The sequence below is a fragment of the Sceloporus undulatus genome, chromosome 6 (assembly GCF_019175285.1).
Source record: "Sceloporus undulatus isolate JIND9_A2432 ecotype Alabama chromosome 6, SceUnd_v1.1, whole genome shotgun sequence".
Classification (NCBI taxonomy): Eukaryota; Metazoa; Chordata; class Lepidosauria; order Squamata; family Phrynosomatidae; genus Sceloporus; species Sceloporus undulatus.
The window spans coordinates 118,599,517-118,618,650 of NC_056527.1; the positions used below are offsets into that span (position 1 = coordinate 118,599,517).

The 19,134-nt window shown below is 46.6% G+C and overlaps 1 protein-coding gene across 8 annotated transcripts; it reads right to left on the bottom strand.

The window, feature by feature from the left end:
• Positions 1-149: 149 nt before the first annotated feature.
• Positions 150-19,134, bottom strand: TFR2 (transferrin receptor 2). Of its 8 annotated transcripts, none has more exons than XM_042471346.1 (20): positions 19,018-19,133; positions 16,965-17,113; positions 16,470-16,546; positions 16,098-16,341; positions 13,283-13,472; positions 11,884-12,024; positions 11,652-11,763; positions 11,023-11,145; positions 9,346-9,462; positions 8,513-8,652; positions 7,436-7,608; positions 7,194-7,313; positions 6,715-6,797; positions 5,505-5,568; positions 4,641-4,708; positions 4,244-4,320; positions 3,833-3,917; positions 3,187-3,414; positions 2,427-2,567; positions 150-1,486 (listed from the first exon to the last, which is right to left on the bottom strand). In XM_042471346.1, exons 3-20 carry the CDS (start codon positions 16,506-16,508, stop codon positions 1,244-1,246), a joined length of 2,388 nt encoding a protein of 795 aa, XP_042327280.1. In that variant the 5' UTR covers positions 16,509-16,546; positions 16,965-17,113; positions 19,018-19,133; the 3' UTR covers positions 150-1,243. The 8 variants fall into 8 exon arrangements, with proteins under 8 accessions (XP_042327280.1, XP_042327278.1, XP_042327282.1 ...); XM_042471344.1 differs by having other exon boundaries at positions 16,965-17,083; positions 19,018-19,127; XM_042471348.1 differs by lacking the exon at positions 16,965-17,113 and having other exon boundaries at positions 16,098-16,338; positions 19,018-19,134.

The following is a 19,134-nucleotide window of genomic DNA, read 5'->3' on the forward strand; positions in this document are numbered from 1 at the left end:
GTCATGATAAGCAATCCTCTCTGTTAACCAGAACCCCAAAATCTTTATTTGCAGGGTGTGTTTTGTGTTGTTCCTGAGCAAGGCCTTTCCAGGATGCAATGTTTAATTTGTTGAATAACGAGGCAGCTGGAGAAATCATCACACCAAAGTTAGAAGAAATAATTTATAGTGATCTCTGCCACTGATAAATTAGCAAGGTTCCAGTGATTATTAATCTGGTCAGTCTTCATTCTATCGCATAGCAATAAACATTTATAGTGATCACTGCCACTGATAAACAGTTAAGTGGGACCCAAGGAATTGGCACAAGAAGACAAATGGGAAAGCAGCGGAGGAACAGTTAAAACATCGTGGAAATCGGAAAGGGGAAAGGATTCTGGTCTATCACATAGCAATAAATCAATGCAATTTACAGCAGGCACTGCTGCTGACAAATTAGGGGGGCAAGGAAGAAAATGGGGTGATTAGTGAAATGGGGGTGATTGGATTGGGGAGATATCCTATTGCATAGCAATACCCAAAGAATTTCTAGCGGCCCCTGCCACTGCTATATTAAGACTGGGATTAGGAAGGATCAGGAAAGGGAGAAGGAGGAGGATTTAGAGGTGAGGCCAATTTTCTGTGTATTGGAATTGCAGAAGTCGTTTGCCAATGTTAAACAAAAATTACAGATTACAAAGTGACCAAACTGCCATTTCCAATATTCAAAGGCACCAGGCTGGGGAAGGCATAGAAAAGTTTGGTCACTTTGCAAGTTGTAATTTGTGTTTAATGATGGCAAACAAATTCTGTAAACTCCAACACACACACACACGTATGATCGTGAAAATTACAAATTGCAAACCTTTCTTGGCCTTCCCGACCTGGTGCCTTTGAACGCTGGGAATGGTATAGAAAAGCTATAATTGCAAAGTGGCCAAACCTTTCTTTGCCATTCCCAGCCTTCAAGGATGACAGGTTGGGGAAAGACCTCGAAAAATTTGCCCACTCTGCCATTTGTAATTTGCTTGCTGTCATTAAACAACAATTACAAATGGCAAAGTGGCCAGACTTTTCTATGCTGTTCCCAGCCTTCAAGGTTGGGGAATGCTGTACCAAAAAACTGGTGCAAGCGGAAGGAGGATCTTGAATAATTCGGAGTCTTCCAATCCCAGCTCGAAATTTTGCCCCCTCCTGGGCCAGCCCCAGTTAGGGAAAGGGGGGGTACCCTTGGGGGGATTTTTGGGTATGTTTCTATCCATCTTCAGAAGTTGTTGTCGATATTCCAGACGTCGCCACTCAAGGCGTTGGCCGCCCCTTGCAGCGTCCAAGTGACCAGGGCCAGTTGCCGGCGGAAAAGGGTCTCGTCAAAGGTCTCCGGAGCCTCTCGCAAGCGGCCAACGTGCTCCAAAAGGGCCCCCAGCGTGTGGGGGCCCCGGCCGTGAAGGATGTGCCGGAAAGGGGTCTCCGTGACTGCCACATATTGGGACAAGAAGTAGAACTCCACCTGGGGAAGAGAAAGGAGAGGAGCCCCAGGTAGAGTGGAAAGGCCCAAAGTCCAGGACCTTGGCAAATAAATTGCCAAACTTCCACCCAGAGGGTCTGCCACTGAAGTTCAGAAGAAGAAAGCACACTTGCGCATGAAACTGCGCAGAGCTACACCTCTAGAATAGGAATCTGCTCCACACTGGTCTACCTTCCTGTGTGCCTTCAAGTCGTTTCCAATGCAAGGTAACCCTAACTTGGTTTCCTTAGCAAGATTTGTCCAGAGGGGTTTACCTTTGCTTCATCTGAGGCTGGGAGAGTGTGTCTTGCCCACAGTCCCCCAATGGGTTTTCATAGCTGAGCAGAGATTTGAACTAGTCTTCAGGGTTGGGTGGTGGGCCCTTGGTATCCACTGGAGTTTGGTTCCAGGACCTGCTATGGATACCAAAATCTGTGGATGCTCAAATCCCATTATATGCTATGGGGTATCATTACTACTACCACTACTACAGTGGGGTCCTTGGTATCCTCTGGGGTTTGGTTCCAGGACTCTTTGTGGATACAAGGGGGGTTGGAAAACGGTGTCCCTTATATAAAATGGCAAAATCAAGCTTTGCTTATGAAAATTTACATATATATTTGGAATGTTTTCAAGCGGGATGGTTGAATCAGTGGATTAAAAACGCATAGATATGGAGGGCTAAGTGTAGTCCAGTGTTCAGGCCTACTCCCTGAAGAGGAATATCAGAAGAGTACCATGGGCTACCTACCCCATGATAAGGAGTATCTGAGGAGTACCTGATGGGGCATACCTGAAGGCTATGACTGGCATTGGGAGCATTCCTTGTTCCGTCCTTGTTCTTCTGGGACCTGCCTGCCCTAAGACGCTCATGTAGAGCTCAACGTTGAGGAGAGCCACAACGCAACCCCATAGACCCCAGGCCCTGTTTTACCCCTCTCACCCGCATGATGCGGACATTGTACATGCGCAAGAGGCGCTCGTTGTGTTCCTCCGAGCCGTAGATGTCCTTCCGCAGCTTCTCGGCCGCCCGCGTGTAGTCGCCCCGAGCCGAGTACATCCACTGCAGGGTCAGCCCACGACTCTTGGAGGAAGGAAAGGGAAAGGGTAAGAGAGAGAAGGCCTTGGAGTAGTGGCAGGGTTGCAGGTTCCAGCCCAAAGGGTCAAGATGGGGCAGGGCCAGAGGTCACCTATGCACAGACAAAGTGTGGGGCTGGTTGAGGAACCAAAGAATTGAGGCTGCAATTACACAATGTGGCTGCTAGGGGGCAGTGTTGCATTGGAAGACACACCTGGGAAGCATCTGGCTGCCCTCTGGTGGAAGAGCCTGGCTATTACTATAATGCGTAGCCAAAATCCAGCAAACAGGGATACCTTTATGGGGCCAACCAAAGTGCACATTGTACAACATTACCATAAAAGAACGGTACAATTAAAAACAGAAAAGTGATATGTTAGAATAGGAGTCATTAAAACATTAAAAGAGATTGCTTGTTAGAAGAATAAAATACAGTTAAAAAATACAAAACTGTTTAAAACACTTTAAAACAATGCAGTACCCAGCCTGTTTTTTTAAAAGCCTGTCTGCATAAGAAAATTTTAACTTTTTTGGACAGCTAGGTGAGAGCATAGCTGTCACATCTCTTCTCCGGAGAAAGAGGGGTCTCCGGGGGCCTTTCCCATAGACAATCCAGACCCCTTACCTTCAGCTGGGTGGTGTACTCATTGAACCGGCCAATGTGTTGCAGGAGGACGTCTCCGTAGCACCAGTAATCCAGGGGCAGGAGGTGGTCATGGGTCAGCTTGATCAGCAGGTGACCCACCACCTCCGCCACGGTCTTGGCCACGGCGGGCAGGCGCCCGTAGAGAGCGCGGTTAAGGTTGTCGTAGGTGTCCAGCATCGTATTGAGGAACGGATACGGACGGGCGTCCTGGAAGCAGAGAACGGGACAGATGTAGCGGGACTTTGGTGAAGAATTTCTGAAAGCTTAGAGCTTGAATCTAGGCCTCTGATATCTGGATGCCTAGGGCAGGGTTTGGAAAGGCATCGAGTAGAGAGCTTAGAAGTACAGTTTTGGAGAACAGCACCCAGAACCCCCCAGTCACCACCATTAAAACCAATACCATTATTATGCTGTAATTGTTATTATTTGCTGCTGTCTCTCCATAGTAATTTCATTCAGATGTTCTGTCAGCCTCTTTGGAATTGCTGCTGCTGCTGCTATTACTATTACTATCACTACTACTATAGATGGTTCTCCCAATCCATTCATTCTTTATCCATGGGTTCAGGTATACATGGCTTGAAAACATTTTTAAAATATGTACTGTAAATGCTCAAAAGAAAACCTCTGCAAAGGAGAATTCCACGGCTGGGACGCCCCCAAAAGAGGTGAAGGCGAAGGCACTGCTGTCCATAGGGATGGCCTGGATCCTGAGGCAAAGAGGAGGAGAAGACGGTCAATTAGCAGAGGTCTAAGGTTGTTGTTGTTGTTGCTGTTGTTGTTGTGTACTTTCAAGTCATTTCTTGCTTATGGTGACATCAAAGCAAACCTGTAATGGGGTTTTCTTGGCAAGTTTCTTCTGAGGCAGTTTGCCATTGCCTGAGGATCAATACATTGATAAATGGATGGATGGATGGATCAACTGATAAATTAATGGATGGATGGGTGGATGCTGGGAGTGTGTGAGAGGGTTCAGCCCAGGCTCAAAGGAGAGGAGGGTTCAGGTGAGGTCAAAGCCCTTAACCTCAAATCTTACACTTCGGTCTCCCAACGCCGGCCTTGTTCGGTCATCTGGTCAAAGATGCTTTGGCCGCTGCGGTTCGGACTATCGACCTGCAGAAAAGAAGCCGTGAGTTGGGTTGTAATAGAGAATTGCATCTTTTGATACAGAATCCAAATACCAAACCATCTCGAACTTTTAACTCAGAGATTTGGGGGGGGGATTATTTTTGGACTGTAGCTCGCATAATCCTTCCCTGCCAACATAGCCCTGAGCTTGGGAAGGAAAATAGTACCACCTAATTGGATGTCCAAGTGCCAGACCCTCCAGACTCCATATAGTTTCCTCTTTTGGACTACAGCTCCCCAAATCCCTGGCTGGGGATTATGGGATCTGTAGTCCAGAAGAGAGCCCTTGGCCTGCTTCAACCCACCTGCCTGACGATGCTCTCAATGAGGCCGATCAAAGCTGGACTGGTCTTGGCAAAGAATTTGTCGTCTCCTGGAAAAAGAAACCAGGAGAAGAAAATCAAAACAGCACCGAGTGCGAGAAGCAAGTTTCTAGTCTCCACTTTTCACGTTCTGCCCCTCTTTGCTCATTCTCTTCTCTTTCTCAATCCCTTCTTCCCAAGGGATTGAAAAAGACCAACTCCTCTTGCTGATTTTGATCATCGTCTTTCCCTATTTCTCTCTTTTCTGTCCGGCGAAAAACTGGAGGGACGAGGGAAGTACTTGACCAGAGCTCAGAAAAGTTATCTTTCTGTCTGTCCATCCATCCATCTGTCCATCCATTTATCGATCGATTGATACATCCATCCATCCATCAATTTATTGAGGGATTGATCTATTTGTCTATCTATCTATCTATCTATCTATCTATCTATCTATCTATCTATCTATCTATCTATCTATCTATCTACCTACCTATCCATCCCCAATGAAAAGAAAGTCCAGCTAAAAACACCCCAAAAACTATATGTTTAAAAGTGATAACCGTTCTCTTACAAACCAAAAGGTGAAACACAATCCAAGCATGTTGGGAAATACTGTTTCATGGGTAAGCCCCTTCTGTCCCTGAATGAAGAGCCCGTACTCTTCTAAGTATTACAAGTCTTTGAGTTACATTTTCCCAGAATTCAGAATGGAATTGAATGAAGGCCCTAAGCTCCCAAATAGCCCTGATGCCTCCAAGAGTTGGGCAACGGCTACCTTTCTGACCCTTCAGTGTTGGCCGGACCCAGCTGGCTCCTTCAGTGGCCCTATGCTTGGCGGCCCCTTCCTTCCCTGTGTCCACTCACCCAGGACAGCATTGTCCAGACTGATGTAAGCAGCCGCCTTGAGGTGCAACATGGTGAGATAGCCCTGCAAAGAGATGGAGTTTAGCTTGTTGTGGTTGTTGTTGTGGTTGTTGTGAATGGCTGTCATGCCAATTCCAACTGAATGCAAGACCTCCAAGACACGCTGATATTAAACACACAGCCCAGGTCTTGCAAACTCTGGCATCCTTGAGTAAATCAACCCCATTGTAATGTGCCACAGTGGTTTGAGCATTGGACTATGACTCTGAAAACCAGAGTTCGAATCCCAGATTGGCCGTGAAACCCACTAGATAATCTTGGGCAAGTCACACTCTCTCAGCCTCAGAGGATGGCAAGGAAAAACCTCTTCTGAACAAATCTGGCCAATAAAAAAACATTATAGGGTTGCCTTAGGATCGCCATAAGTCAACTTGAAGGCGCACAACAACAACAACAAAATACGCTGGTCTACTTTTCTTCCTGCTTCCCACTTTACCAAATGTTATCATCTTTTCATGTCATTTCATGATATGTACAATTTTTAAATACAGGTTGAGACCCCCGTATCTGGAATCCCAAAATACAAAAATTACTCCGAAATCCAAAATCATCCATAAGAGAGGCTGAGAGAGTGACGCCTTTCCTTTCTGACGGTTCAACGTACACAAGCTTTATTTCATGCACAAAATTTATTTAAAACATTGTGTATAAAATTACCTTCAGGCTCTGTGTATAAAGGGAATATGATGAAACGTACTGTACATTAATATTGTGTTTAGACATGGTTCCCATCTCTTAAGGGATCGTGTTATGTATGTGCAAATATCCTGAAACCTAAAATCCAAAGCATTTTGGATAAGGGAAATTCATCCTCTGCGTGGGTTTGTATTTGTGTATACTAGAGGTAGAATTGCATAGTGGTTTGAGACTTGGACTACGACTCTGGAGACCAGGGTTTGAATCCCCACTTGCCCATGAACCCTATTTGGTGATCTTGGGAAATTCACACTCTCTCAGCCTCATGGGAGGGCAATGGCAACCCTCCTCTGAACAATCATGCCAAGAAAACCCCCATAGGGTTGGCATAAGTCAGAAACGACTTGAAGACACACAGCAACAGTGATATATATGTTTAGAATGTGAACTCCCTTGGGAAAGTGCCATTCTTTGGACTACAACCCCCAGAATCGCCCCTTCAGCTCCTGCTCACCTCAAGCCATTCGGTGGAGCCCACGCTGCCAAAATCCCCAGCATCCCAACTGACAAAAAGCAAGCTCCTTCGTAGCTGGAACCCTGCGCCATTGGAAACAAAGCAAACAGTCCTAACAAGTAGATTCCTAGCATATATCCCCCATTAGCACCCCCAATTGAGCACTAATTGGCTCTTTCCCTATAAATGGCGCATTTATTTCCATCCCCTTTAAGGCGGCTATCTTTTTTGACAGCCACATTCCATTTCGGGAACAAAACATGTCCCCTCTTTTCCAAACAGTTCTAATAAGTAGATTCCTAGCATAAGTTCCCCAGTAGAACCCCCAATTGATCACTACTTCACACCTTTTTCTATAAATGGCACATTTATTCCCATCCCCTTTAAGGCGGCCATCTTTTTTGACAGCCACATTCTATTTTGAGGTGTCCCCCCCCCCCAGTATCATTGTGATCCATCCACACTCCATGCCTGCTTACCGTTCCGCACCATAGCTGTAAAGGTTCGTGCCAGTTCCAGCAATATGGCAGTGCCAACCCCAGACCGGGCGGCTCCGGGTCCCAGAGAATCCCGCTGGGCACCCACAATCACATAGTGATCTAGGGAGAAAGAGAGAAAGGATTCTGGGAGCTGAAGTCCAAAACACTTGGAGGTGCAAAGTTTGAGTACCTAAGCACTCCTTAGAGGAGGATACCAGAAGGTGCACATCAGTCCCACTTACCTGGCTCAAAGCGACCTTCGATGCACCCAAAAATGTTGTTGATCATGACGGACTGCTTGAGGTTTTGAACCCGCAACTCTAGCCGGAAATCTGGTGCCCCCGGTCCCAGCTGGTAGGGGACCCCAGGCAGTCGACCATTCCAGGTTTGGGGGGCTGGGGGACCCATCACCTGTCTGCAAAGAAAAAGAAACAGAGGTTTTAATGAGGAGCCAGCCATCTTTGGGGATTAAATTGGGGGTGAGGATGCATCTGGACTGCAGAAACAATCCAGTTTGACACCACTTTAACTGCCATGGCTCAATGGAAGCTGCTTTAATTCTGCAGTGTAGACGCACCGCAGAGCACTTTCTCAGGAGTTCATCACACTGGGGCTAATTTTGGCATTAAAGAGAGATTAAAGCACATTTTTAAAGCATCCCGCAAATGAAGTAAAAATGGCAAGTAATTGCGCGACTGATGATTGCACACAAATAAAGAGATATCAGAAATGCATTGTCGCCAAAGTCCCAAAAGTTAAAAGAAGCGTGTTAATGCTTCTTTGTGACCACTTTAATGGTGGATTTCGTGCGACTTCGTGTGAAATCATTTCGCGTAATTACGCAACTCTTCTGGGATATGGCATAAACTTCCTATCTCCTTCATGGGATAAACTCCTCAGTAAACACTGGGGTGAAAAATGGTGTTGGAAATTTAATTAATTTACGTTATTAGTTCATGAAATCCTCAATTAATAAATTAATCGGGTAATACAAAATGTTCAGTTTTATTAGGCAGAAACAGTTATCTATCCAATCCCCTTTTCCCTCTAACACTACTTCCCCCAAACCAATGCCTCTACTTCTCCCAAGCCAATGCAAAGTTTCAGACTCCAACGCCTATCATCCCCACCAAAACGGTGCCGAACCCATTTGCAAGAGATCTAACCCGATCCCAAACCAACACTTTCCAGATGGGCCTGGATTACAACTCCCATCGTCTCAAACCATGTGGGCAGGGATGATGGTAGTTATAGGCTGGAAGGCTGTAGAGGAAAGGCTTTTCTGGGCCATTCCAAAAACATGATGGGAGGAGACTCACCTGAGCAGTCGGGCAGCTACCTCAGCGCTGATGGGGTGAGCGAGGATTTTGGGGAGTCCGGAGGACTGGACCGGGGGGAACTGGGTATGGTTGAAGGAGGGGAACCCAGGGCTATAGGGGTCCCCAGCCCCCATGTGGACCTACAAGAGTTTAAAGGGATTTGGGGGAAAGAGAGAGTAAGAGAAAGAGCCATTCGTCATAGGTCTCCATATCTAAGTGCATCCCACAAAAAAAGTGAAAATGGCGAGTAATTGCACGAATGATTATCGCACGCAATTGCGCAAATAAAGTGATATCCTTGGAAAAAGCAACAACAGGAAGCAGCTGTGGCTTCTTTGCAACTTCAAGGAGGACTCCAGATGGGAATTGTGGGCAGGGCGACCACATATGTCCTCCTTTTCCAGGACCACATCCTCCATTTCATTCCTCTGTCCAGGAGGAATTCCCAAATGCCCTCCATTAAGAAGCATGCATTTACATTTATGTGAGCGTTTGTAGCTTTTTGGGGGTAGTGTCCTCCACTGTTCTTGAGTGCCCTACATTTTGGGGCGCCTTGTCCAGGGTGACCAGAGGCCCTCTTTTTCCAGGACACGTCCTCCATTTCAGCCCTCTGTCCAGGAGGAATTCCAAAATGACCTCCATTGGATTTACAGTTATAGGAGTGTGCGTAGCTTTCATTTGGTAATCCCCCACCTTCTTCTTCAATGTCCTACACTTTGCGGTGAGGAACCTTGGTCACCCTGGAAGTGGTTCCACTTTGGCCAGTGGTCTTCCTAGGTCAAGTCCCCTCCCTAGACTTTCTTCTGAGACTCTCAGGACGACCCCTTACTCACGTGTCCATAAATGCTTGTGTTTGGGGACAGTCCTAATTTTCGGGGGTCTTGCAGCACGTCAAAGGGGTCTGGATAAATAAGGACGGCTTTGGCTTTGGAAGCTTCTGCGTTGGCCACCTAGGAGGAAAAAAAGAATAATTCGTTAATCTAGAGTCAATGCATTGTTGTTGTTGTTGTTGTTGTTGTTGTTGTGATCCTTCAAGTCTTTTCCGACTTATTGGGACCCTAAGGTGAACCTATAATAAACCTATAATGGGGTTTTCTTGGAAGGTTTGTTCATAGTGGGTTTGCCATGAAGCTGAGAGAGTGTGACTCGTCTAAGGTCACCCAATTGGTTCTTATGCCCAAGCCAGGATTTGAACCCAGGTCTCCAGAGTCGTCATCCAACATTCAAACCACTATGCCATTTTGGCACTTCTAATGGATACCCCACATTTTAAAAAAAACAGAGGTTCTGGGCCCCCGGCTCCAAAGTGATAATTTATTTCCTCCGAGTTCTCAAAATGTTATTCCTATTTCCTTCCCCTTTAAGGCAGCCATCTTTTTTGACAGGCACATTAAATAGTTTCCGGTCCTTGATTCTGAGCTGTGCCATGTTGCCCCCTGGTGGCTAAAGGTGACATTACAGACTGTCACAAGTTAAAGTCTCCCTTATTCGGAATTCTAATATAATTCTAATATATGTGTAATACAGCTGTAAATAAACCATACGGAATGAATTTAAATTTATATTAGTGCTTTTAGTTTTTGTTTGGTAATGTCCTACATTTTCTTGAATGTCTTTATCTGAAGAAATGTATCTGAGTTTTCTTTTTGTAATCTGCAAAATCTGGAGGATTTTCCGAACGGCGGGACAGAAATTATTTATTTATTGTATTTATTTGTATTTATTTATTTGTATCCTGCTCTTTTCCCAGAATTAGGGCTTCACAACATTAAAAAACAGTACAATTAAAAACATGGGGGGGGGAAGTACATTAAAAAGGAATTAAATTATTACAATGTTAAAACAGATAGTAGTTAAAAGAATAAAACACATTTTAAAAAGATAAAAGTAACAGAAATATATATATTTCACATAAAGACGTTCAAGAAAAATGTAGGCCGTTACCAAACAAAAGCCTAAAAACACGAATACAAATATAAATATAAAATATATAAATAAATTATATACATTATATAAATAAATTATATAAATATAAATTCATTTCATATGGTTTACTTTCAGCTATATTACATATGCTGTGTTTTATTATGTGCTCAACTGTATTTTCCTGATGCATTTATCGTCATAAAAACGCCTTCTTGGCTTGCGATATTCTTGCAGAACTCTGAGCAAAGAAAAGGCTTAAAACTACTTTACTGGCAACGAACAACTGACATTTAAGTCATTCATTTCTCCATTGCGCTGAACTTAAGGGGAAAAATCGCTTTCAACATTTGCATAGTGCTTTTCTGTCGTTGTTGTGTGCCTCCAAGTCATTTTGGGCTTATGGCAACCCTAAGGTCACCCATTGGGTTTCCATGACCAAACTGGGAATCAAATCATGTTCAAAATGGAGGACATTTTGAAATTCCTCCCAGGCAGATGGCTGGAATGTAGGACACGTCCTGGAAAAGGAGGACGCCAGGCCACTCTGCTCCCGAGGGAAGTCGTGCCTCGGTGGCCAAACTGACCTTCTCGGCATAGCTGATCTGGCCAATGCGGACGATGACCAGGTGGCCCTGGGGGTCAACGCCGCGCTGCTTCAGGAACGCAAAGTCCTCTTGGCGCCCGTAGTTGGCAAAGACCAGGTTTCCCTGCAAAAGGAGAGAGAAATGAGAGCAATCCCTACAATTTGCAGGAAAAAAGCAAATGAAAATAATACATCTTTTTAACCTAAGGGAACACCTCTCTAGGAAGCTCCAGGTCCTCCAGTGCAACTCTATGGTCAACATCTGCCAGAAGTTGATCATAGAATCACTCTGGAGGACCTACAAATGCCTAGATAAGTCTTTTCCCTAGGAACCTCTATGTTCTTCAGCACAACTCTATGGTCAACTTCCAGCAAATTGCACTGGAGGACTTAGAGATTCCTAGAGAGAACATATTAATTGAAAACGCAAATAATCAAATCAGCAAAAGTCAAAACCGTAAATGTGGAGGTTTTGCATCTTTTTTGGCCAACGCTTTAATGTTCCAGATGCTTGGGCATAGCTATGTCCCCATCTAGTGGCCAGAGGAAGAGGTACAACCCTTTCTATCTACCCCTGTACCATCTCTATCTTCCTCTATCTGAGAGAGGGGTTGATGGCGGGCCTTATACCGTGACGGTGCCAGAGGCGCTATAGGGACAATAGACCTCCGGGTCGCCGAGGGGCAGTTTCTCCAGCACGGCCCCATTGGCATCCATTCGGTGCAGAAAGCTGGGTTGCCGCCTGAAGGAGAAGGACAGAGAAGGTCTCACAAGACTTATGCAGAGAGACTTGTGTGCCCCCAAACAAGCCCTTCCCAATGCCCAGTGACCCCTCACGTCTCCTTGGTCGTCCCCCACTGACCAGTTGGGCCGCTGTAGCCCCACGTAGTGGCTGTCGGTCCAGCTGTGGTCAAGGCTGTAAGAGGCGAAGGCGTCCAGGACGTGGCGGGAGAGAGTGTCCAGGCGCGGGGACCCAGGTGGGTGGGGGGCCTCGCTCATTTTCCTATGGGGGGAAAGGAAGAGGAATCGCCATTCAGAATATATGGACACAGAGACACATCTGGGGGGGGGGTTGTCATGTCAGTTGTGCATCCGGGTTTTAGTCCAAACTTCAAAGAAGCTATCCAAGAGTCCCATCTCACTGTCTCACCAAAGTGGATTCAACCCATTGGAAAGCTCTTTTAAAATTTGGACTAGAACTCGGAGCGGATTCATGTGCCACAATGAAAGGAGATCCAACAGCTGCCAGCCAACTTGAACACAAAGTAAATCCAGCTGATTCAATGGCTCTAATCTGTTGGGTTTAGGCCACTGAGTGACCAACAGAATCCACAATAGAAGAAGGAGGGATCCAGAGGTTGGGAAAGTACCTTTTTTGGACTACAGCTCCCAGAATCCCCCCAGGCAGCATGACTGCAACTCTCAGAATCTCCTTGCCCTCTTAGCCATTCCCTTTCTGGGGACAAAAAAATAATGGGGAATAATTATAATGCTCCTGTAGTGAAATCTGGGGCTGGAGGAGAGTTCTGCAGATATCAATAAATGGGCCCTAGAGAAAACCAAGCCGGAGACCTCCCTCGGAGCCAAGAGCTCGAAACTGAGGCTGTTGTACTTTGGGCCCCGCATGAGAAGACGGGACTCGCTGGGAAAGACAACAATGCTTGGCAAAATAGAAGGCGGCGGCAAGGAAAGAGGAAGATCACATTACAGGTAAAGGGGCTCAAGGAAGGTTTGCAAGGGTTTGCAAGAACTGAGCTGCTATGAAAGATCGCATGACAAGTGGAACGACTCAACAAGGGTTTGCAAGTCCTGAGTTGGGTTGGAAGATTGCGTTGCAGGTGGAGGGACTCAGCCAAGGTTTGCAAGGCTTTGGAAGACCTGAGTGATGCCAAAGGACCTGGTGGTCTCTCTCTTATTCATGGGGTCGCCATATGTCAAAGTCAACAAGTTAACAACAGCAATAACAATGATAACAATGATAAGGAAGAGGAGAATCCCTGGCATTGTCATTAAAAAGTAAATTTGTCTTTAGGCCATGAACTGGATGAAAATAAAGAGGAGGAAAAAGGAAGACGAAGAAGAGGAAGATGGCTGGGGGAAGTCGATGGCTGAGTGCCATCCCAAAAAAGTAACTTTTCCAAACCCCAGGCCCTGTGCCAAGCCCAGCTGGACCCCATGGCAGGCTGGGCTCCCTCGGTCTCTCCATCCCATCCATCCTTTGTCCCTTTTTGGAGGGTGGCAAGTGCGAGGGAGGCTCTCACCGAATGGTGCCTTCGATCTTCTCCTCGTGGAGATACTTCTGGAACATCTCCCGCAGTTCAGCCCAATACATGGGGGCCCCGATCCGCTCGTCCTCCGCTTCGTAAGCGCTCTCGTCGTTTGCCATCACCAACAAGTCTCCAGGCGTCGGACACGAGGAGCTCCTCAATGAAGCGTAGCCCAGAAGGAAGCCTAAGAAGAAGGAGACCCCAGGATGGAGGGAAAGCATGGCTCAGAGAGGAGCCTCTCCCAAAAAGGAGTTCATTCCTGTTATCTGGAACTCTGAGACCCAAAATATCCCAAAACCTTTTTCATGGGTGGCTGAGATAGTGGCACCTTTGCTTTCCGAGGGTCCAGTGTGCGCAAACATTATTTCATGCACAAAGTTATTTAAAATATTATGCATGAAATGGCCTTCTGGCTCCGTCTGCCGTCAGCCCTCCATGTCCACAGGTTTATTTTACTTTTTATCCGCAGGTTCAAGCATAAAAATGTTCCAAAAAGATATAAATTCCAAAAAGCAAACCTTGAATTTGCCATTTTATATAAAGGAGGCCATTTCATTATGCCATTGTTTTAATAAGTCTTGGGCATCCATGGATTTTGGTATCAGTGGCAGTTCCTGGAAGCAAACCCCAGCGGATACCAAGGATCATAATGATGATGATGATGATAATAATAATAATACCCTATTGTCTATAATGGGACTTGACCACCCATAGATTTTCATATCCATGAAGGGGGGGGGGGTCCTGGAACCAAACCCCAGCGGATCCCAAGGGCTCAGAAACATAAATGAATTTTGTGTTTAGACTTGGGTCCCATCTCCAAGATTTCTCATTATATACATGCAAATGTTCCAAAATCCGAAAAACTCCCCAATCCCAAACATTTCTGGTCCAAAGCATTTTGGAGAAGGGAGACTCAACCTGTATTCATTATAGTTGGCTCTTTGGGGGAAATAATCCCTTCTTGTTCTTGCTCACATCCTGTGTGTTGTGTTGCTTTTGTTTTGTGAGGGGCATGCATCTTAGAAAGGAACTTTTCCAGCGGTTATCCTGACGGACTATGAAAATGACTTTGGTCAAGAGCAAATACGGACCTTAGAATTTATAAGAGACTCTTTTTCAGTAGATAACATCCAAGGGGAGCCGTGTTGGACATATAGCAAATCCAGTAAAAACAATCCACCAAACAGCGACACCTTTATTGGACCAACCAAAACGCACAATATACGTGTTGCAAGCTTTCAAAGCTCCATGGGTTTCTTCTCTGGAAAAGTGACTCTTTTAACTTCCGAGGTTTGTTTGTGTCCCTATCCGCCCAATGTCCTTTTTGCAGAGATCTACTGAAAAATCCAGTCAAAACCCCGCCAAACACTGTAACCTTTATTGGATGCACAATATACACGTTGCAAGCTTTCGAAGCACCATGGGCTTATTCTTTATCAGGAAAGGTGTTACAAACCAGACAGAAAGGAGAAATTGAAGATGTTAGTCCTAGGCCTGCATTTTGCTGTTTTTGCCCTTCTGGCCATGGAGAGTCTCAAAGTCCAGGAAATTTAACATCCATTTGCAACACAACAAGGACACTTCCTTTGCAATCCAAGATGTCTCCATCCTTTGTGAGGCTACAGTTTTCCTGATGCAAAAGCATGAAGGCTTCTTGAGAAATCCATTGTCCTCTGCCTAAGAAAGGAGCCTGTGTTCTTACAAAGGATGGAGACATCTTGGATTGCCAAGGAAGTGTCTTTATTGTTGTGTTGCAAATGAATGTTAAATATCCTGGACTTTGAGAAGGAGGAGGACCAGCCATCATCCTACAAGAAATGCCCCTCCAGACCATCTGAACTGAGAATAAAAACAGCAAAATACAGGCCTAGGACTAACATCTTCAGTTTTTCCCTCTTGTTTGGTTTGTAACACCTTTGACTGATGAAGAAGAAGCCAGTGGAGCTTCAAAAGCTTGCAACACGTATATTGTGCGTTTTGGTTTATCCAATAAAGGTTTTATTGGATTTTTCAGTGGACGTCTGCAAAAAGGACATTGGGTGGATGTGGGCACAAATGAACCTTGGAAGTTAAAAGAGTAACTTTTCCAACGAAGAAGCCAGTGGGGCTTCTAAAGCTTGCGACATGTATATTGTGTGTTTTGGTTGGCCCAATAAAGGTGTCTCTGTTTGGTGGATTTTGGATGATGCTGTACTACTTTTCCAGTGGGTGTGCAGGTGGTTTGAATGGTCAAGAAAAGGGACATTTCATACTGCAAGATTGAGACATGGAGCCATCCTCTTGCTCTCTGGGAAACGCTGCACAGTTATTCTGCTAGAGAAATAACTAACAACAACAAGGGGCTGCACCTGCATTGCACCGACCGAGGAGGATGCACTTTGACATTGCTTTCATGATTATTGCTGTAGGATCCTGCAATTTTCTGTTTGTGGTGCCACCAGCATTCTCTAAGAGAAGGCTAAACATCTCACAAATCTACAAATCCCAGAATTCCAGAGCATGGAGCCGTGGCAGTTAAAGCCATGCTGTCAAACTGCATTAATTCTGCAGTCTGGATGCTGCTGGGGCCTTTGACCGGAGCAAAGTTTGGAGAAATGGCTTTTGGAGGAGTCTACAATCTCCCGGACAGCATGATTTGCAACCCCAGAATGGGAAAAGGGGGTGGTGGGCTACAGATCCCCATAATCCCCCCAATTCTGGGAGTCCGTAGCCCCCCCTAAGAAGCCACTTTTCCAAATGGTTACCAAACAATGGTTCTCCCCATCCCACATCTGTGGCTGGATCCATGTGACCTGGTTTCTCTCACCCATGACGAAGGCGAAGAGGACCCCAAGGACTACATAGAGGACAGCTTTCCATGGAGGGCATCGTGCCCCAGCGTCCCTGGCCTTCTCGCCGTTGCTGCCGTGGCCTCCCAGCGTGGCTCCCGGAGGAAGGGGCCCCTCGGCCTCCACGACCTTCATCTGGAGCCCCTCGGGGTCAGGATCTGCGTCGGCCTCCGTGGGGTTTCTGTAGATGGTGTAGGACCTTCGGGGTGGCTTCTTGGTCTTCTGGGGTGGAGAGAAGGGGATCAGGTGAAAGGGTCTGGTGTGATCAAGGAGATTTGGGGTCACACACCTGGGGTGGGGGACAAAGCCCCCATCCAGGCCTCGTACTGAGTTGCTGACCCCCATCTTACCCTGCGCTGGTGTTGCAACTGAGCTCTCCAAAAGTCCATGGTGTCTTTGAGTTGCGCCCGGGGCCCGCCCTGCAGGGCTGGAGGGAGGAACAACACACAAGTGTGTAAGACCGCAATAGGAGAAAACCAAGGATCAAGAGGAGGGAGCCAACGCCAGAAGGGCGAGGCGGTTGGGTACGTGATAATTTATCGGGGGCTCCGGCTTTGGGGCTCTTATCAGGCCCTGCAGGCTGCCAGCCCAGCGCTGACGTCGGCTGAGCCATCTTCCCTGTCCCTGGCAAACATACATCTCTCTTGCCCAGGCTGCTGCCACCATTTATTGTTTCATTGCTTCTTTATTACTTATGGGATCTTGTAACACCTTTGAGACTAAAGAATTTATCACACGGGGGACAATTGGAAGTATAAACCGTCATTAACCCATGACAATCCTGCAGTTGTGATAATAGTTTTCACACAGCGTTGTGTTCAAAGCACTATTATCCCATGAATTACCTGTGATGATCCTGCAAATGCACTAATGGTTTTCAGACAAAGTCATGTTCAATGCACTCCTTGAATGCAATTACGCTCTGTCTCCTTGATGCGGGTTCTCTGCCAATATGTTCTAAATCCTAAAATGAATCTAGATCTAAATCTAAAATCTAAATAGTTATAAAATAGTCAGACAATGTTTAAAACACAGTGAAGAAAATGATAGCATTAAATTCCTATCAGGTTAAGAAGAACAGTAAAGAAACAACCTTTATTTTATTGTTATTAAAGGACATTATTCTCCTACAGAAAGTAAGTTGCAACCGTCCCCAACTCGGTGTGCCTCCTCCCCACTGTGTCTGGCTCCAGTTCCCATTATCCCTAGCCAACAGGGCCAAGGACCATGCTGGCTGGGGACGATGGAGTCTGCTGCTGCATCCCAATGCAGAATGGAAAGAGCGAAGGTTGGGGGAGGCTGAGGTTGACCGTTCTCCAATAAATGCTAGCCTTCCTCTCTTCCTTTTGCTGCTCTCTCTCCTTCCATCCAGTTAAATATTACCTTCTGTGTGCCCTGAGTCCGGAAAGACTGGCTCGCAGGAATGAAGCTTGGCTGCCCCAACGGTTCCCTTTCCCCCCAGATTTTCTGACCTTCCTTCCTTTCCAGAGACCCACATTGAGCGGCTGTTTCTTTTAACTGGGGCTGAAAGTTCCTGCCATCGTCCCAAGAAACAGCTTCAGACAGGTGCCCCCTTGGCTTCACCCACTCAATCAGGGTGCATCTACACTAGAAATAATGCAGTTTGGCACCACTTTAAGTGCCACAGAATCATAGGAATATATCACACGGAGCTTTTGAGTGGTTTTGGGGCTCAGTTCCAGCTCACTTCTGAAGTGTTTGCACTTCCAACGATGTGGTTTCATGTCATAAAGAGACTGTTTTATCAGACGCCATTGATTTCAATGGGAGCCCCGTGGGAATTGCTTCAGCAGCGTTTCTGAAGTCACCCCTCATTTTGGTAAAAACGGGGAAAAAGTGACTCCAGAGAATTGGCTTCCAGGCTGCCTTCGATGGCACTGCGATTTGGTCTGGTGTGGAAAAGCACTCTGATGCCACCCTCCTTGGCCCCTGCGTCCTGCTCCGTCATCCCTCTCCTCCTCCTTCATACCATCTCCTCCTCTCTGCCAACCAGCCGATCCCACCATCCCCTGTTTCCTCCTAGACCCCGATCTGCTCCACTCCTTCACCCTGACACCTAACCCATCATCCCCTGACTGCTCCTGCATCCCCCTCTCGCCCCCTCTCCACCTAACCCAATACAATATGCTCTCACTCCCCTTTGCTTGAGTCCGCATCACGTGACTTGCTTGGAATCGAACTGACTCCGCTTCCCCCTCAATTCGGAAGGACAACAGAAAGGCAGCCAGGTGTGGAAAAACATGACGTTTTAACCTCAATCCGCATTGCTAGAGAGGAGTGACTCTGGATCTGGTGTGGAAAAACATCACGCTTTGCATTGCTAGAACAGGAATGACTGCGGATCTGAGCTGCAAACCGCCCCCCCCCCAACGTGTGATAAGGTCCGTAGAATGATAGCATTGGTAGAGACCCCAAGAAGGGCCCTGATCCCGTCCAGCCCTCTTCTGCCATGCAGGAACTCTCAATCACAGCATCCCCATTGACAGCTGGCCCTCCAGCCTCTGTTTAAAGACCTCTGAAAAAGGAGACTCTGCCATAATCTCCATTGAGGGAGTCTGTTCCACTGTCAAACAGCCCTTACTCTCAAGAAGCTCCTCCTAATGTTGAGCTGGAATCTCTTTTCCTGCAGCTTGCACCCATTGCTGCATTGGGTCCTGTTCTCTGGAGCAGCAGAAAACAAGCTTGAAAAGGCACATTTCCAAGCTCTGCAGTCAAGGGTCAAGGGCTCCCTCAGCCGGCCATGTCTCTACCCCTAGGATCCCAAACCGTTCACTTTTGCTCCCCTAAACATCCAATAATGGCAGAGCAAGGAAGCCCAGTCTGTGGCTGATGCCATTTGGGGCTTGAATTGGAAATAACCTTTGCCCCCCGACTTACTGACTCTTGAGGAGACCTGGCTTTTTGGAGACGGCTTCCGAATTCGGTTTATTCCGGCAGTCCTGGTCCCTTCTCCCTTTGCTTCTGTCCACTTTCCTGGGGCCGCTCCTCCCTCGA